Source organism: Lottia gigantea (genome assembly GCF_000327385.1).
Source record: "Lottia gigantea unplaced genomic scaffold LOTGIsca_14, whole genome shotgun sequence".
NCBI lineage: Eukaryota > Metazoa > Mollusca > Gastropoda > Lottiidae > Lottia > Lottia gigantea.
This window is the reverse complement of record NW_008707617.1, coordinates 1098762-1119406: the sequence shown is the minus strand read 5'-3', so window position 1 is coordinate 1119406 and position 20645 is coordinate 1098762. Positions and strand designations below refer to the sequence as shown.

Genomic DNA, 20645 nt, shown 5'->3' with positions numbered 1-20645 from the left:
ATAACTTTGTGGAACACTAAAAAAAGTGAAGTAGTAGCATTACTGGACCACAGGTTCTGTCAATATTAATAAAATATGGGCAATGTGGAGAAAAGAGTGTCAACATAAATAAAAAAAGACATTAGTTAAATCCGAATTAGTTAAATCAGAACGTTATGAAGATGTCATTACTTATGAGAATATCATTAAAAGATGTCATTAGTGATGAGTATGTATTTCAAGTTCATCAGTTTTTATGCAAGAGATTGTTTTTATACGCCCACATTTTCAGTTGTATGTATAATTAAAGGTGTAGTTAACATCATTTTCTCTGATTATTTTAAATGCACAAATAATACCAATAAACACATAAAGTTGAAATGTTTTGTTATTTTACAGTAAAATGAAAATGATTTCTGGCAACAGATTTATTACCAGAATATCCTTTTTAAAACTCTGTTTTTTTACAGAACTGGAAGGAAAAATTCCGGCAGCAGATTTACCAGAATATTCTTCCTATTTTTCTGTTAAATTACAGGAAATATTAGAAAAATTCCGGCAGCTGATTTACCAGAATATCCTTCCTATTTTCTGTTAATTACAGGAAATATTATTAGTCATTCTGTAATTTAACAGATTTTGTCGTAAAATATTTCTGTTATTTAAAGCAAATATTTTACAAGAAATTCTGTTATATAACTGAAGGCAAAATTTAAATTCTGGTAAATCAGCTGCTGGAAGGAAATCTTTTTTACAGTGTATGTTTTCTCGTCCTCTTAACCATAAGGATCTTCGTCGGCTTTAGATTTACGCTTGAAATATTGTTTCAAACGCTTGAAACCATTCCTAAAATTCCCATCTTTGTTTTTTATTTTACTGTAGGCGGCATCCTTATTTTTTTGACGTGACTGCACTTGTAGTAGTCTTTGATTTGATTTTTCCACTCTGAGGGCTAACATATTAACCTGATCAACCAACACTGATTCAGTATTTCTGCTTTCGACCTGATCCATCAAAATGACGTATTGTAAATGATTAATATTGCATTCCAGAAGACTCACAGATCGACGTAAATCGACAGTTTCACATGTTGACGAATTGTTTGTATGTAACAAACAGCAACTGCCAGGCCTATCTAGAGGACTGTTACTGCCCACTTTGAAATTCTGAAAAAGACATTACAGATGTTATAGCAAAAAAAATAAGGTAGGTCTACTATGCATGTACGACAAAATTTGATTGTTGTCACGGAGTTAGTTTAGAATCTTCACGATTGTATAGCTTTTGTACCTTTCTCCAAATAGGAAACTATACACGGTGAAACGAATCTATTCTTGAAACCATACGAGGTACGGCAGGTAGTTTTGTATGTACTATAAAGATAGCTCGACTTACAGAAGACATTGCACAATAGACGTATTCCTGTCGTCTTTCCAATTAATCCAGATTCTGTGTCATTTATCTACAATAAAATGGACATTTTACAATGCTAAAGACACATACAATAACAAAGTCCATAGCAATTTTCGTTCGATATCTTGGTCTCTGGTTTACTTACAACCCAGCTTTGATGTATCTTGATACATCCCAGTGCTATCTTATACGTAATTAAGGCGGTGGGTGACCTGGCCATTTGGCATGTGCAGGCACCAAGTTTAGAATATGGTTATGAGAAGTATAATATACCAATTATTTATACAAACGTTTATCACAGCATCGATAATCCGAGTTCTTAGATAAATCTCATGGGGGCAGTTTAGCTACCCCCCTACCCTCCTGAAAAACTTTGTGAATTGTTACGCATAACAGTGGTGTTTCCTACAGAGTTATTGCTATCTTTATTGATAGGACGTTCATTGTTAGTCCGGAAACACAATTTTCTGAAGTTTAGTGACCTTCTCTAGAAAATTTTAGAGAATTTGACACCCTTTAACGCGATTTCCGCAAATTTCCTGACGAATTTAAGGTTTATTTGTCTAGAAAATTTTGAAACACAAATTCCTGACATTTGCCACCGAATTTAAGGTTCAAGATTTTTTTGTATTTGGTCTTTGGGATCTCGCCTAGAAAATTTTTTAGAATTAAACGGCCGGAAACGCGATTTCTGGAAACTTCCCGACGAATTTAAGACTTAGGATTATTTGTCTCATATCAAAGATTCCCCTTGACTGGTCATCAAACATCAACATGAAACTATATGAATTATGAAAGAAAAAATCATGTACCTTATTTTGGTAATGTTTGAAACTAAACCAATAGAAAATAATATTATACTTACTCACTGTCAAAAAATGTTACATATCAGTACAGAGTTCGTACGCTTTCATTAAAAAATATATTCTTGGTAGCAAAGAAAGGTCTCTGTGGCAAAATATCAAACTTTAAGAGTCAAAAAGGGAAAACTGACAGCTATTGCTAAAAAAAGAAAAATTGGGAACTCCGGAGGGCTATTTATAGCTCCATTTACGATTTATGACAGACGAAAACAAAATTAATGACTCAATACACATAAATGGGATTTCCTGTAGGGTAATTCTCCCACAACTACCCAGCAAGATAAATGTAGACACCCTTTCAATGTTTAGGCTACACCTATTTTACATGGTTATATGAACCTGACATAATTGACATAATGTATGCCATTTGCGATAGTGACGTCATTGCCAAGTTGCAAATGATACATACATACGTTAATATAATAGGCTACGAGCTTATTGTAGAAACAGACTACTACATTACTACATATTGAGACTCTTTCTTTAATAACCATTATTCAATAACAATATAATACAGATAATATTAATATACAGTAATTATAGATTTAAAAAAGCAATAAAAATTGAATATTATAAACTAAGATATACAACTTCTAAATAGATTACAGACTAAGTGTCGAAAATAAATACCGATTTATATTATAAGGTCTTTTGATATGTGCTTACAATAGGTGAAACTAAAAATATGACCTCGACATTTCAACCCTGTTTCCCCCTGTCAGTGTACAGATAAGAGGGGATGACATGGAAAATGCGTCTAAGATGGGACAATAAACCGAGACCCCTTGTGCTACGTGCACGTTAAAAGTTCCTCGACAATTGGAAATTTTAAAAAAAAGGCAGGGTAATGCCGCTGTCCTGCCAAAATTGCCCTCATTGCACCATGCATGGCGTTGCCCGTCTTCATTAGCCCACATAGTGCAGAAAAGTAGGACGTAAAACTCCATTCATTTCATTTCGAAACTGTTATTTTATATTCATTAGAGTTTTCGTAGATGTTTTCTGGATTAGTGTTAAGTTGAAACTGGAATCAAATTCCCATAAAAAACACGGATCATGATTATCTATTTTACGATCGAAATCGTAGTTTCTGCCAAGATCTCGTGAACGTAAGTACTTGTATACGTCATCACTAAGTTGTCTCTGATCTTGGACAGATTCACATCTAAATTGTTGCCAGTCTTGAGAATATTCCCCTTTATATGGTTGCCAGTCTTGAGAATATTCTCCTTTATATGGTTGCCAGTCTTGAGAATATTCCCCTTTATATGGTTGCCAGTTTTGAGAATATTCCCCTTTACATGGTTGCCAGTTTTGAGAATTTTCCCCTTTACATGGTTGCCAGTTTTGAGAATATTCCCCTTTATATGGTTGCCAGTTTTGAGAATATTCCCCTTTACATGGTTGCCAGTTTTGAGAATATTCCCCTTTATATTGTTGCCAGTTTTGAGAATATTCCCCTTTATATGGTTGCCATTTTTGAGAATATAATGCACTTCTAAATGGTTGCCAGCCTTGAGAATATAATGCTCTTGTAAATCGTGGCCAGTTTAGTGAATATTCTCGTCTAAGTGGTTGTGGTTCATGTGGAACATCCTCATTTAATGGTTGCTGATCTTGAATTTCTAACTGACCGCACGATGAGCACAAGATAATGTTGTCATTGTTTTCCTTCCCTCCCTCATAGGCTTTAGATTTAAAAAATTTCTTCAAACGCTCTATGACATTTTTGAATTTACCACCTTTGTTCTTTTCTTTACTGTTGGTTAAATAGAAATCGTCCAGTCGCGAATTCATCTGGATTTGTCTTTGATTTACTTCTTCCACTTTCCACTCTAGTTTATTTATAATGTCAATTAGATTTGAATGATTATTTCTATTTTCCATTTTACCCGTTGAAATGTTGTCTTTCACATCATATATATTACATTCCAGAAGACTAACAGATCGACGTAAACCAACAGAGTCACATGTTGAGCAGTTCAATGTATGTAACGAACAGCTACTGGCAGATCTATTCAGAGTATTGTTATTACCGATTTGTAAATTCTGAAAAAGACATTACATTAGTCATAGCAAAGAAAAATAAATAAAATTAAAAAAAAAATTAAAAAATGGCGCACCTGTCCCTTTAACGAATGGCACGACTTAAAGGGGAACAGTCGGCATTTTCGGTTTTTGATTTGGGTTTTTTTGTGCTTTAATAGTCAGTCTTAAGAAGTACTAAAATTCGAGTCTAATTTTTAACTTTCATATGGGCACATGTGGATTTGAAGGCTCAAATTTCGACGATGAGCTGTGAATACTATTACTGATTATGTTTGTAAAACTAAGGTACGATTTGTCAAACGGATAGTCAAGGTGCTATTAACTCAATAGAAAGTTTCGATAACTTAGAAATAATAAAACGACTGTTACACCTGTTCCCCAAAAGATTCCTTTCACAATTGAAAAAACGTTGGTGTTAGTCGAATACGTTAGGGATAAGTTTGGATATCAGTTATAAGTACGCTGGGTATAATATACGCGTGCTTAATCGACTATGTGTCCAAACTAATGTTGGAAGCCAATATTCTAGGACAATGAGAGTAACTTACCTCCGCTTTTATGTGTACACGATTTCTTCTGCGTACTCTCTGAAATATTTGAAATTGAAATTTGTAAATAGTTTACAATGAAACAGTTTTATACTAAGTACCAATATTGTTAGTTTTACCATTTCTAAGAAATATAAAAGTTTGTCAGGCAAGGTAATGTACATTCACTGGAAGCTTTGATTTCAAATAAGTATATTTGGCAGGAACTATCACCATTATAAAATATTGGATGATAATGAACAATATCCTAAATTTTTCAAAATCCGGCAAGAATTATGCCATCTTCGAGATAAAATATTGAATGTATTATCAAGGGCAATAACTCATATAAAACATGTTTCGATTAATGCCTTGTAGAGTGTAGAGTAATTGTCGACGGACGGACATGGATGGAGCCAGTATACGCTCCATATTGCAAATGACTGTAGTCTCTATTGTGCTCACAAACAAATAACCTCCAAGAAAAGTATCTTTATGACCACCGATAAGCGAACAAAACCTTCAGTAATCATTTAGTTTATAGCAGCCTTTTTTCCTTGATTTTGAACATAATCCTAAGGGCCATATGCAGCGCTCATACTTTACCTAAAATTTGACTAAAGTTAGACTTAAGTCGAACTTTAGATATGCACCGGTCCATCTTTACGAAAGTCGTGCTTTAATTTGACTATCAAATGAAGAAAATGAAAAACTTAATCCTAACTTTGTAAAGTTCGACTTTAGTCAAAGTTCAACGTTCAAAGGTAAGAGCACTGCATACGGCCCCACCTGTACCAAATTTAAAACTAAAAAAATTAGCTCGAGCTATATTTATATCACCCTAAGATAGATAGAAAGATTGTTAATGATACAGAGTATCATAGAGATAAATATAAAGATTGTTAATGATACAGGATGTCCTAGAGATAAATATAAAGATGGTTAATGATACAGAGTATCATAGAGATAAATATAAAGATTGTTAATGATACAGAGTATCATAGTGATAAATATAAAGATTGTAAATAATACAGAGTATCATAGAGATAAATATAATGATTGTTAATAATACAGAGTATCATAGAGATAAATATAAAGATTGTTAATAATACAGAGTATCATAGAGATAAATATAACAGATTGTTAATGATATAGGGTGTCCTAGAAATAAATATAAAGATTGTTAGTAATACAGATTATCATAGAGATAAATATAACAGATTATTAATGATACAGGGTGTCCTAGAGATAAATATAAAGATTGTTAATAATACAGATTATCATAGAGATAAATATAAAGATTGTTAGTAATACAGATTATCATAGAGATAAATATAACAGATTGAAAGTAATACAGAGCATCATAGAGATAAATATAAAGATTGTTAATAATACAGATTATCATACATATAAATATAACAGATTGTTAATGATACAGAGTATCATAGAGATAAATATAAAGATTGTTAGTAATACAGATTATCATAGAGATAAATATAAAGATTGTAAATAATACAGAGTATCATAGAGATAAATATAAAGATTGTTAATAATACAGATTATCATAGAGATAAATATAACGATTGTAAATAATACAGAGTATCATAGAGATAAATATAAAGATTGTTAATAATACAGAGTGCCCTAGAGATAAATATAAAGATTGTAAATAATACAGAGTATCATAGAGATAAATATAAAGATTGTTAATAATACAGAGTATCATTGAGATAAATATAGCAGATTGTTCATGATACAGGGTGTCCTAGAGATAAATATAAAGATTGTTAATAATACAGAGTATCATAGAGATAAATATAACAGATTGTTCATGATACAGGGCGTCCTAGAGATAAATATAAAGATTGTTAATAATACAGATTATCATAGAGATAAATATAGAGATTGTAAATAATACAGAGCATCATAGAGATAAATATAAAGATTGTTAGTAATACAGATTATCATTGAGATAAATATAACAGATTCAAAGTAATACACAAATTATTGATATAAATAGAAAATAAAGCAAATAATACAGAGTATGAAATGTATAAAAAGTTTCAATCGTTGAACGATTTGAATAGGTTTAATATGAATCATGAACACCGTGTTATAAATATTACTCATAGTGTTAAGAGTGAAGAAGTTCCTAAAAACTTCTATGTAAAGCACTGACCAAGGTCACAAATAAAGAGATAAATGTTCAATACAAGATAAGGTGAAGTTAGCATAGTTAGTATTAAGTTAAAAAAAACAACCACGAGTAATCTAAATAAACAATAGTCTATAATATGAAAGTTTTCTTGTTACCAGTTCTAAAAGAAAAGAGTATGAATAGGTTCTGAAAAGATAAACATCTATATATAAGGATTAGAATATATTATACTTAATGAGCTAGAAAATAGAGAGGGGGGTCAAGTATTATTGGATTCAATGGGATCGAGTCTACCACGGACCAGAAAATTACTAAGGTTTTTATTGCGCTTATAGGCAATTACAAGTCGTTTGGTATATACATTCGGAAATCTGTTCTGTAATTCACTGTAATACTGTTTGACGATGGATGAGGTTTTGGCAGCTGTATGATTAAAGGTGGCAACAAATGGAATCATTTGATTATCATGCTGGATGTTAAGTCCATTTGGAGCCACTGTTTGGAGTTGGTCCATCCAGTAGCTTTCTCTCTGTAATTGTTTGGTTTTTGGTTTGATAAGATCAGAGTCAGGAATTGATTCAATAGGCATGATAAGAAGGTCTTCAATGGAATGGTCAGGTAAATTAAAATGATGAGAAATTGGTTTATTTTTGCTATGAATTATATCAAAGCGATGGCCGCTAAATCGAGTTCGCAACGCGTTCTGGGTTTCGCCGACGTATTGTTTGTCACATTTTTTACACGAAATTAGGTAAAGGACATTTTTATCCGTACACGTGAGACGTTAAATGTAAATATTAAAGGGTTGGAGAAATAAAAAAGTATTGTAAAAGCCTATAGAGATAGTGTTATAAGCTCAAAAGCGGTTGTTATGAATCCTGCTGCATGAAATGATTCCAAAATTAAGATGTCATTTCAACTTACATGAGACATTATTGTACAATGGACGTAGCCCTATCGGCTCTCCAATTAATCCAGATTCTGTGTCACCTTGGAATAAAATGAAATTTACAGTGTTAAAGGCACAAACATTAAGACCATTACAATTTTGCTTCCAATTTCTCAATGAAGTAGTTGTTATACATTTTAGGACTGCAGGATTTGGGAGAATTAAAACTTCCTTTCAACAAAATCTTAAAAGAAAAGTCTATTTCAAAACTCATTCTGGATCGCATTGATAAACAAAAATTTCACATCTTTCAGACACATTACAATAAATGAAAATTAGGGAAGGTATCTTTAAACAAAATGAACATCCTGGTTGGTAACGATTCAATGCAATTTAGATTTATCTTCAAAAATCGAATTGCAACCATATAAAAGCAAAATAATTGTTTAACTTTCATGCTTGAATTACGAAAAAAAATCATATACCCTTTTTGGTAATGTTTGAAACTAAACCAATTGAAAAAATTACAATACTTACTACCAAGAAATGATATATATCATTAAAGAGTTCGTACGTTTTCATTTAAAAAAAAATCTTGTTAGCAACGACAGGTCTCTGTTGCAAAATATCAAACAAAAGAGTCAAAAAGAGTATATTATCTAAAACTATTGCTAAAAAAGTAAAATTGGGAACTCCGGTGGGCTATTTATAGCCCTATTTACCATGTATAAAAAAACCAAAATGACCCAAATACTCAAAAGCGGTTCAATATCCTGATCTATAGGGTAAATCCCTAAACTATCCACCAAGATAAATTTAGACGCTCTTTCACCGTATAACCTATTTAACATGGTTACGAACCTGACATAATTTCCATCCATACTTTCACTAAAAAACTTGAAAGTGTGGGAGGAGGGACAAAGTCGGACGAGCCTTATCTCTGAGACAGCAGGGGACTTTATTATGCGATGTTGTGACTAATTGTTTACCTATGTTTAGGTTATATTTTATTGTCAATTTGCATCCATAGGCCAATCCTACGATTGATTTACTCTGTTTGCAACCATCCGTAGTCCTGAATGTCCAGTCACTGATGTTTAACCTACCAGAATCATGTTATAATTTCCGCTATTCATTAACATGATATGTTGCAGAGCGCAAGCAGAACTTTGAAGTCTTTTTTTTAGCTTAAGCTTGACGTGGACATCATATTCCAACCAACCAAGTTCGTTAAAAAGTCCATGTACTTTGAGCGAGAACAGTTCATCGTTAGCCGACACTGTAGACAGCGTGGTGGAAATGGGGTTAACTTTCTTAATTCTATTTATTTTATACCGAATAGAAATTTATTAGGTACTTAAAAATCAATAAGTGATTTTGTACGTAGTCAAATCAAATGTCATATTTCAACGAATTTCTTGCTAAATCCATCAAAACCAGTCCAATATCAACGAAATAGTATTTATATTTGGTATCGCTGGCTACAATGTCTATAGACAGAATAACTAAAGTGTCAAAAATCATTCTTAAATACTTCTTAATCAAATCGGATCTCTGGTAACTGGGGAGATCGAAGCTATAATTTAACAAGAACGCGAACTGTAGATTATAAAAGATGGAAGTTGGAATCGGCATTTGACCAAATTACCAAAAAAGTCACAACTACTGTCTGGGTGTTAGTCGGTGGTTCTCTATTCTTTTTCAGTTTTTCTGTCTTTTTCTAAATTTTCTAGATGTGTTTTTTTAAAAGTAGTTTTTACATATTTTCTGTGATTACCTGTGTTTTTCTGTGATACTGTGGTTGTTTTTATACTACCGTATTGCTATTTGTGTATTTTCTATATTATTGCATTGAATATATTCTGTGTTTGACTATATATTTTGTCTTTGTCTGTATATCCTGTTATTGTCTGTATATCCTGTTATTGTCTGTATATTCTGTGTTTGTCTATATATTTTGTCCTTATCTGTATATCCTGTTATTGTCTGTATATTCTGTGTTTGTCTGTATATTTTGTGTTAATATCTGTATATTCTGTGTTTGTATATTCTGTTTTTCTGTATATTCTGTTATTGTCTGTATATTCTGTGTTTGTATATTTCGTGTTTGTCTGTATATTCTGTGTTTGTCTGTATATCCTGTTATTGTCTGTATATTATGTGTTTGTCTGTATATTTTGTGTTAATATCTGTATATTCTGTGTTTGTCTGTATATTCTGTGTTTGTCTGTATATTTTGTGTTAATATCTGTATATTCTGTGTTTGTCTGTATATTCTGTGTTTGTCTGTATATCCTGTTATTGTCTGTATATTCTGTGTTTGTCTGTATATTCTGTGTTTGTCTGTATATTCTGTGTTTGTCTGTATATTTTGTGTTAATATCTGTATATTCTGTGTTTGTCTGTATATTCTGTGTTTGTCTGTATATCCTGTTATTGTCTGTATATTCTGTGTTTGTCTGTATATTCTGTGTTTGTCTGTATATTCTGTGTTATTGTCTGTATATTCTGTGTTTGTATATTCTGTGTTTGTATATCCTGTGTTTGTCTGTATATTCTGTGTTTGTCTGTATATCCTGTGGTTGTCTGTATATTCTGTGTTTATGTCTGTATATCCTGTGTTTGTCTGTATATTCTGTGTTTGTCTGTATATCCTGTGTTTTTCTGTATATTCTGTGTTTGTATATTCTGTGTTTGTCTGTATATTCTGTGTTTATGTCTGTATATTCAGTGTTTGTATATTCTGTGTTTGTATATTCTGTGTTTATGTCTGTATATTCCGTGTTTGTATATTTCGTGTTTGTCTGAATATTCTGTGTTTGTCTCTATATCCTGTTATTGTCTGTATATTCTGTGTTTATGTCTGTATATTCTGTGTTTGTATATTCCGTGTTTATGCCTGTATATTCTGTGTTTGTCTGTATATCATGTTATTGTCTGTGCATTAACTTTTTGTGTTTTTTCTGTGGTTATCTATTCTGTGTATACAGTATGTTATTACTGACAGGAACAGATTGCGACAAGTAAAGTTCTGCAGTGTTGGTGCTCGCTGATGGTACCGTTGGTTAATTAAGCACACGTCCGTTTGATTACGGTTATCTATCGGGAGATCACTATCTATAATCATCATTAATCTTAATAATATCTCTCATAATTTATTTATCGTAAAGTCAACCGTTAAATTACCTCCATAAAACCATTACGACCGATACGACGGACCTGCTTCATAGCAATCACTCTCCCAATTGCTGTAGTGTGTATCTAACTTTGCGGTGCTCACGTTTCAAAAGTTGATAGCTCAGAGTATCATTATCAACCACGTCGCGTCGCATTTTGCACAGATTTCATTTTCTTCAACAATGCGATTAGCAAGTGAAAACAATCCGGAGACTCAATACTCAATAAAGTTTTGTATCCAGGGGCCTTATTCTTGAAAACTTAACTTAAGATGATAATAGTGTTCCAGTCATCTGATTGGTCAATCACTAAAGTCGATTTTAAATTGAGTTTGTTATCCAATCAGATTACTGTATTTCTTAAAATCTGGATTTTATTTATGTCCGAACATTCCCAAGATAGTTCCTTGAACAGGTGTACACCAAACAACTGAGAGTGTGGTGCATATCTTGCACTGGATGAGTAGGAATCTAACTAAACTTAATGAAAACCGCAGTGGCTCCATTCTGATGACGAATATAGTCAAATATCAGAAGTAGGCTACACCTTGAGTTTCAACCTTGGAAAACGTCTAACAATACCATACATGTTTTCAAAGATAAAAGAGCTCCAAGGTCATCTGGTAGAAGAAAGTAACAACATCAAGCCTTAATCTGGGGATTCTATTGACAGAATATGATTGTATAGTACCCATCAAAATATCATGAAGTTGGTTGATAGCTGAGGTTTATATCTATTAATTAATACGCTTGTCAATATTACTAAGCTTGATTTACTCCAATCTTATTAATACAAATTCATAAAAGCTGAAGAGTAAATTTACATGCTGAACTTATACTTACATATCTCAGTGAACACAAACCCTGACCTCTACATGCGTTGATTAATGTTGGAATGATTAAGTGGTGTTTAATCTGGGAAACAGATGAATGAAATGAATGGATTATCTTGATTTTCTGTACTTGATAGGGTTAGTGGCTACGACCAATGCTGCATACATATGTATTCTACTCTCACTGTCAAATTGCGTTAGATGTAATCTCCGCCTTCCTATAGATTAGAAACTTTTCCAGGTCGACCGTTCGAACAACACTTATATTGATTTGTATTGATAAAAACAGTATATGTATATAGATAGATGTACAAACTTGATTCCTTCTAGGGTATATGATGCTTTTGGATTGAAAGAGAATAGTTTCTGGGCCTGAGAAAGGTCAATTTTTAAGTGAAGATGAAGACCTCTTAATGCTCAAAATTCATCCCAGGTCATCTGAAATCCTTTGGCTTCTGCGGGGGCCTCTGTCGGTCCATTCCCCCGGCCTCGATGGCTTCGGCTCTTCGGATCTTGCCTTGAGAGAGACGCCTCTCATTTTTGCTTCCTCGGGCATTTTCTATATACGCCTTGTAAGGGAAATATATACATTAATATGAAAAAAAATGAATAAACCTTGAGGGACAGTGATCGAGAAAAGAAAAAACTTTACTACACAAAAATATACAGGCCTACTACAACGAAGGATATTTGATTAGATTGATTAGAAGAACTAATTGCTTTAATGAACTAGGATGCCAATCAAAGATAGAGGACAGGAGAAACACGTGATCGAGATAAACGGAAATTGAAATCTTTAACGCAATGATCAATGTGACTGCTGACAGTTTTAACTATTACCTTAAAGATGGGTTTCTTTATTTTTTTAGTGTCAAATTAAGCAAACTATTTGATTAATTGGTGTTTCATGTATTATCATGTATTCTTATTGCATATAATTAAGAGTTTTAACCAATACAGTCTGGATAAACAAAAAAAAGACTTTTTGACCTTTCTTGATTGGTCACCCATTGGAATTCTGCTGATAATTCTGTTCTAATTCAGCTAATTAGGAATTAATTATAGACATATAAAACAAACTGGTATTTTCCAAGTCATAACAACACCTCTATGTTCTATTGGCATAAGTATTAGCATATTCAATTTCATAAATAAAAATAAGGGAACCCATCTTTAATCAACGTACAAAGACATTTTATATATAGTAGTATTTAACTTTTTTTGTAGAATCAGGAAAATATTTTAGGGGATAATCGTTTATAACCATCTGTGCCCCTGTCTGCTGTGATGACTTGATGTACTTTTAATATATCGGACAGGAAGGAAGGTGTCAGGACCCCCTTAGAGCCCATTTTTTCTTCTGTGAAAATCAAAAAGTGAGTGGCGCTGTATTCTTCAAGAGATATGATACTGTATCAGCAAAATCTAGTCTTTCAGATTGTAAAAACAATGCCGCTTCAAACTCGACATTTATGTTGTTTTACACTTTCATTACATTCAACAAAAACAAGTATCGTACAGATATTGGATCTTTAATGTTTCCATCAAAACATTTTATAACCTTCAACAAACTGAAAGCCAAATTGAAGTGACTTACATAATGTTGAAAAATCACTACAATATAAGTATTCATAAACGTATAGCCTAATCTCTATTTCTTTAGCCAACTAATCATCTAAAATCTACCAAATATTTCAATATTTTATTATATTAGCGATGGTATCTTATAAACAGATACGTTCCAGTAGAAGATCCAACTAGATGCTCGCAGACTCCGAGCATTCAGATGAAATTTTAAAGAAAGACGTTTTTTTTAAGTCATCCGTGCTCTCGGATCGACTAATTCAGCGACTAACCAGGTTCTGCATAAAACGTGGTTAGCCGTGACTGAAAATGAAATGAAATGAATAGAGTTTTACGCCCTACTTTTCTGTGCCATGTGGGTTAACGAAAACGGACAACATCATGCAGGGTGCAATGAGGGAGATTTCTAACTGTCAAGGGATCTTTAACGTACACAGCCTGTTGCACACGGGGCCTCGGTTTATTTTCTTATCCGAACGCTTAGACCCTCTTGCCCTCTCACTGGTCGAGTTGAAAACTCCGAAGGTATTATCTCGACCTATGCCGGGACCTTCGGGTTAGCACTTTGCCATCGCGACTTCCAACCGTGAATGAGAAGGGGCCCAAAACATCATTGGTACAAACTGTTGTGATGCGATTCATGATTTTATTTATAACAGGCATACAATTGTATATACAATAAGGCAGTTGATATCATTATAGACAAGCACTTTCATTTTATTTACATAGTGTATAACATTATACAAAAATATACAATAACATAACACATGATTTCGACATTTAAAAGAAATGTCAGATTTATTTACAAATGGGACAACTTAAAAAAAAATTACGCCAAAAATACGGGCAGTCCAGTAGCCTAATTAAAATATATTCATTTGAACAGACATCCCCTTTAAATGCGACATTAACTTTAGATCCAAGAAGCAATTCCCTTCATATGAGACATTTACTTTATTTCAAAGTAGATATTCCCTATGTATCTTTCATGACATTCCTTCAGATCTTGATATCCAACAAACTGAACCGAAGCCTAGATTTCAAAATCATACTATGGGATCCTGGTATGGAACAAAAAAAAAATAGAGGAAATGAAGAATATTATACAGATCTTACCATTTTAAGATGCTTTGGAAGTCATTTCCTATACAGAAATCTTAAGTGATTTTATTCGAAAATAAAAGAAAATACCATTGGTCAGAAATAAAGAAGAATTCCACAGAGGAAGTCTGGGATCTTTGAAAAGTAACCATGACAATACTTCTCTTTCGAATATTTTTTGTCATTTTTTATTAAGATCCTGATAAAAGGAAAGAGTTGGAAATTTTCCAAACTTTATTTGAAATATAATTGAATAGAAAAAAGAATATCTTTGATTCTTCAACCATAAATAACTTCAGATCTATGGCTAATTTCACACATTAACAAATATGGACATTTTATTACATGATTGACACATGCAGTTGATGGACATGATTTCAAACCTTTATATTGAAAAGTTAAAATCTAATGATTGTGAATAAGACAAATTTTCTCCCTTCTTATCTGGTTTAAGCTAAATCAGAGTGTATTCAGGCACATAATAATCTAATTAAAATAAAATCTTTTTTTTTTTCAGCCATTTTCTCCATTGAAACAAGTTTTCTACCACAGTCCTATTCCAATAATGTTATTTTTTAACAAATCAAAGAGTGTCATGTCTAATGCCATTGCTTGATAACAAAGAATTGTGGGACAGCGAATGGGACAGCGAATTGGATAGGGCAATATGACAGCCTCTTTCGCTATCCCACAATTTGTTATGTTCTCATACAAGTAATCCAATACATATTTAAGGTTTCTAATATCTAATATATATGTATCTTGATAGAAAATTAACGAACTTGATACATCATATTAGTTAAAGCATTTATCTTTCATGTTTGGATTTAATATATTAATATACCCAATTTTCATATAGCAACTGATAAGACATGGAATTTAAGACAATTATCCTTCAGAATTATTAGCATTTGCTCACAAAAACAGAGTGGGATTAAGTGTTCCTGAAAGATCAACATACCCCCAGTCTCATTAAAATTAGACCAATCAATTCAGTTAGAGTCTTGAACATTTGTCAGTTTGATGACACCACCAGCCAATCAAATTCCTGCCATCTCCAACACTGGGATTTTGTAATGCAAACAAAAGGTGTATTGTGAGAAGCATTAGACACTGAATACACCCTTTGTTTTAATCTCAAAATTCCAGCATTGGAGAGGGCAGGAATTTGATTGGCTGGCAGTGTCATCAAACAGACAAATGTTCAAGAGGGCCGTCTATAGACCCTAACTGAAGTGACCAAAATAAAAAACGTCATAATATCGCCTGCTACAATTAAATTAAAATTAAAACTTGGAGTTGAAAATCTGTCACTCCATAGAAATATACAAGTGAGCTTGTGTAAAATGCTGTAATACATATGTATCTTCTGATGTATGATTACCCCATGTATCATTACACTATGATTCTTGTGATGTATCTGTTTGTTGTGCGTCAGTACCAGGTTGTTGTATGTATATCTGTTGGCCAGCCTGTGATAGTGGTAAACCTTGTATTTGATATAATGGCTGAAAATATACAAGTTTAATTCTAAAATCAAATTTCTCAGGGCTGTTGATGTCCAGTTATGACCTTTCCCCATGAAGTCTGAATGACGCACAAAAAGGTTCAGTTATAGGCCTAAAATAAGCCTTAAGACATTCAAGAAATGAAATGAAAGGAATGGAAATGAAATGAATCTACTCTTTGCAGCCGATTTGGTTAAGAAGACAGCATTGGCATGCAATGTGCAATGAGGGAAATTTTTCCAGCATTAGCCTACTCTTTGATTCCCAACTAAGACATTTTAGAAGTCTTTAAGATAGAACTGCTTTTCTTGTTGTTTACATAATTTCAATTCTAATTGCAAACAGAACTGTTTCGGCCTTCTTGGTCTCATCAGTGCAGTGCTGATACGGGAGTTGAGGTTTGGCTATAAAGCCACCTCAGATCGTACCATGCCAGTCAAACTAGCAGCTAGTGAGCTAAGCTAGAATTTCAATTGTATACAAACATTAATAGCAATAAACTTTTTGACTAAATCTTTAGTCAAAATATCAAATTCTTAAACATAGACGTTTCATTATCAGTAATTTTGACATGGGTTTACCTGGTTGACTTGTGTTGTAAATGATTGATCTTGAACTATAATAGGTTGTTGTTGTTGTTGTTGCTGCTGTTGTGTGGTTGCTTGTTGTTGTTTTCCTTGTATTTGTAACTGAATAGCTTGTAACTGTTGTGGAGTTAACTGAATCTGAAAAAAATAAAATGAATATAAAAATACAAATGTATACTTTGTAAACTTGCTATTTAGAGAACTGTGACCTATTCTGACTTAATCAAGCTACTGTCTGACGCAATTGAACTCAATTGTACGCCATTTGTCTTTGAATGTATTTGGGTCTATAGAAATATAGGGTTCAATGATTTCACATTTAAAATAGACACACTTCCCTCCCAGAAAATTCATGTGAAAATGACTTACTTTTCTGACTGAAAATTCCCCTCTGTAAAATCATTTTTACAATTAATATTTTTTCAGTGCTTAACATTTTCATCAACCCAAAGACAATCTAGGACTCACAATAGTATTTTGTAGTTGATATTTCAATTCATATGAAAATGATTGTCAAAATTCAATTCAGAAATCAGTATAGTCAAAGAGTAGATGTAGATCTGGTAGTCATGTGTAATGGTCTTTTCCATTTGGTTTTCTAATTTCCATACCAATTACTAGTAATTTTGGTTTTATTATATGATTCACTTACAGGTATATTTTGGATTTCTCCACTAGGTGATACAACTTGTTGATAAACTTGTGTCTGTTGTTGTGTTGGTTGTTGACTAGCTTGTTGTTGTTGTTGTGTTATTTGAGGCTGTGTTATTGTTTGTTGTTGTTGTTGTTGTTGTTGCTGTTGAGGTGCAGCTACTTGTTGAACCTGTATTTGTCCTACAGCTTGTTGGGGAGACTGGATCTGTATTATTTGTTGTCCACCTTGTCCAGACTAAAAAAAAAGAAATATTTCTAGATTAAAATAATTTTAAGTCAAAATAAATGTGATCAGAATGATTATAGTCAAAACAGCTCCAAGACAGAAAAAAAAACAATTACTTTCTGGTATTCTACTCCAAATGTCCACAATATGGATATTGAATGACACTAAAATTTAAATCTGTCAAAAAGCATGGAAAATCTGATAATAAGTCTGATAATAAGCCAATTCGGTATTATCTGTGTGCAAGAGCAAAACGCTAAATCTTTGTCTGTCGCTGAGACTCCCATGTTAAATTGAGGTTGTTTATCGTCAGGCAGAAGAATTGAATCAGTGCATTGAGCATGCCCATGAATAATACCGAATTGGCTAATCAGGCATAATCACTTACTATTTGGAAGGGTTGTTGTATTATTTGACCACCTGAAAATAAGAACAAATATTTTATTATCTGAGAAAGTTCATATTCTGTTATTTGTATTACATTTTATATTTATATTCACTATTAAGTCAGTTCTCAAAGGTTGTCATCAAGTCACATGATATCACTGCATACATTTTGTCATCAATAAGATCTTGATTGGAATATCACCCTGGGCAACATTAAAAATAATTAGCTTTTTCAGTAAATATTGAATCGAAACAATCTTAGCGCTAGGATGTACTGGCTTCTTATCTTCTAACATTGATTCTAGGACATCCTAGCGCTAAAATCGTTTCGAGAATACATGGTCTGAGAAATATTATATTATAATTGTCTACCTGGTAATTGTATAGATGCTTGTTGTTGGGGTTGTTGTACAGTGGTTGTAGTTGTTTGTTGTGCTGGCTGTGCAACCTGTGTTGTTTGTTGTGCTGGTTGTTGTACAGTAGTAGCAGCAGCTGTCTGTGTTTGTTGTTGTTGTTGCTGTTGTTGTTGGGCCTGTTGTTGTGCTAGTTGTAAATAATAATTAATCTGATCTGGTAATGATTGACCACTACGGTTTGTATCTTCCTGAAATACAAGACAATTTCAAACATATTTGATCGGATAAGGTAAGGTCATATATTCCATATGTTTGTTTAATTATAATGCAGTTTCATGATCTTATTTTCTGCAACTAATGAAGACAAGTAATGCCCAGCAGTGTACAATGAGATATTGCTAGGACAGCAGCATTAATAGGTACATGGACCATCGTTCATTATCCCATAATCAGGTATCCCTTCAGGTGAGAGAGCAAGCACCTTAACTCCCTGAGCCACTGTGGCCCCCGAAATCCAGTTGTCAAAGCCACTAAGTTGCAACTAATTGTCATTGAGCACATACTAAAAAAATTAATTGAAATTGATCACAGCCCTACATTGCTGACAAGATTGCTGGTACATAGAAAGGGAGATAACTCTATAGTAAAAATAAATTTCTGACCTGTCTTTTGGCTGGTTTCATTTCATCTCTTGGTACAATGTCAATCAGAAAATCAAACTGGTCAAACTTAGATATAGCCATAGCAATATCATTTCTCTGGAAAAAAAAAGTTACTTTAACACTAATAGATCGATACTGATAAATACCTAATTTACTATCCTTCCACCGATTATAACATAAGCTTTCCATAAGGTGTTACCTTGGTTGATGCAGTACATTGGAGTGGACAAATAACAGAGAAAAACTGGCTGTGTCTTGAAGTTGTGTTCTCTTTCTGCTAGACTCCATCAAGATTGACCAGTGGCGGAGCCAGATTTATGTATGAGGGAGGGCGAGATCCTGAGATTGCCCGAATCTCTAACCTAGATTTTTGTCCGAAATACTTGCTTTCGGAGTTCCGAGGGGGAATCAGAATAAGGTCCCTACCTGAAGTGTTCTTCTCTTATTATCTTCAGTATGAATCCAGGCTCGGAGAGATATTTCACTAATAAATATTTCAGCTGCTTTCGCAAATAATACAGGAGCTTCAGCACTTATCATCTACAAAACGACATATAGCTGCTTTATTAAATTTCATGGAATGGAATACCAATTTATGTTTCTTATTTACTAACAAAGTTTGTATGTCTGGAAAATGTTGTTATTTTATTGTCCAAACTCTCATATAATTCAAACATTTTTGGAGTTACTGATGCTAATGTGAATATCATTATTTGTAAGCCCATATGCTCATAACTATTGGTATTCAATAATTTCAGGGTCAGTTTAATCAAAACATACCTTGACATCTTCATCAAGTTTCATAATCTTCTTAATTCTAGCTAATGGTAATTCTTGATTTTTTAAATCATTCTGAAAAATTAATCAAAGAAACAACATGATTGTTTGTGGTTGTACAAGTATCTATCATAGCATAATACTAAATATCACAAGTATGTATGATAGAATTATGCTAAATATTACAAGTAGGCTAGCATTATATTAAATATTACATGTATGTATGATAGTATTATACTAAATATTACAAGTATGTTATGTATCTTAGCATAATATTAAATATTACAAGTAGGCTATGTATCTTAAATATTACAAGTAGGCTATGTATCTTAGCATAATACTAAATATCATAAGTATTTATCATAATGCTAAATATCACAAGTATGCATATCATAATACTAAATATTACAAGTATGTATCTAAGCATGATCTGCATTTTTAAATGAAAAGCATATAGCACTAACGTAGAATGCTAAAATTAGAGAACTAAAATCAATCAGTCAACTCACCTCTTTGGGTTTTTGTATTTTATCATGAACTTTAGGCCAAAATTCCTGCAACATTTGTTGAGCTTCTGGTGACATACCAGACATAGGAGCCTGGTTGGAAAACTGTTCAGCCATTTCTATTAACTAGATCTACCTATGATTAAAAAAAGGTTCATTATAATAATAATAGGATTTTAGTTCTTTACCTGTCTACAACAGTAGCAGATCCATTGATGATTGGGGACAAGCAGTTTAGATAAGAAGTCTATTTTTCTCTTTTATAGAGTCCACCAGAAGCACCCGAAGGGGAAGGGGATTTGGTGTGGGGTTAAATACTATCTAAGAAAGGCTATATATATCGGTATAAACTTATGAATTTCATTAGTAAATAGATGGACTGGATAATATTGGTTTTACTAAAAATCATG

General features: G+C 32.8%; 3 protein-coding genes across 3 annotated transcripts; all 3 read right to left on the bottom strand.

The window, feature by feature from the left end:
• Positions 1-127: 127 nt before the first annotated feature.
• On the bottom strand, positions 128-1612 carry LOTGIDRAFT_230639 (hypothetical protein; the record flags this gene model as incomplete). Its single annotated transcript, XM_009049663.1, has 2 exons — positions 128-1145; positions 1538-1612. 2 exons carry the CDS (start codon positions 1610-1612, stop codon positions 756-758), a joined length of 465 nt encoding a protein of 154 aa, XP_009047911.1. The 3' UTR covers positions 128-755.
• A 1609-nt stretch (positions 1613-3221) lies between these two features.
• On the bottom strand, positions 3222-7922 carry LOTGIDRAFT_157452 (hypothetical protein; the record flags this gene model as incomplete). Its single annotated transcript, XM_009049662.1, has 3 exons — positions 3222-4304; positions 4853-4891; positions 7914-7922. 3 exons carry the CDS (start codon positions 7920-7922, stop codon positions 3222-3224), a joined length of 1131 nt encoding a protein of 376 aa, XP_009047910.1.
• Positions 7923-18928: 11006 nt separating this feature from the next.
• LOTGIDRAFT_111615 (hypothetical protein) lies at positions 18929-20313 on the bottom strand (the record flags this gene model as incomplete). The annotated part of the gene is made up of 4 exons (XM_009049661.1): positions 18929-19048; positions 19379-19492; positions 19733-19804; positions 20239-20313. 4 exons carry the CDS (start codon positions 20311-20313, stop codon positions 18929-18931), a joined length of 381 nt encoding a protein of 126 aa, XP_009047909.1.
• Positions 20314-20645: the final 332 nt, after the last annotated feature.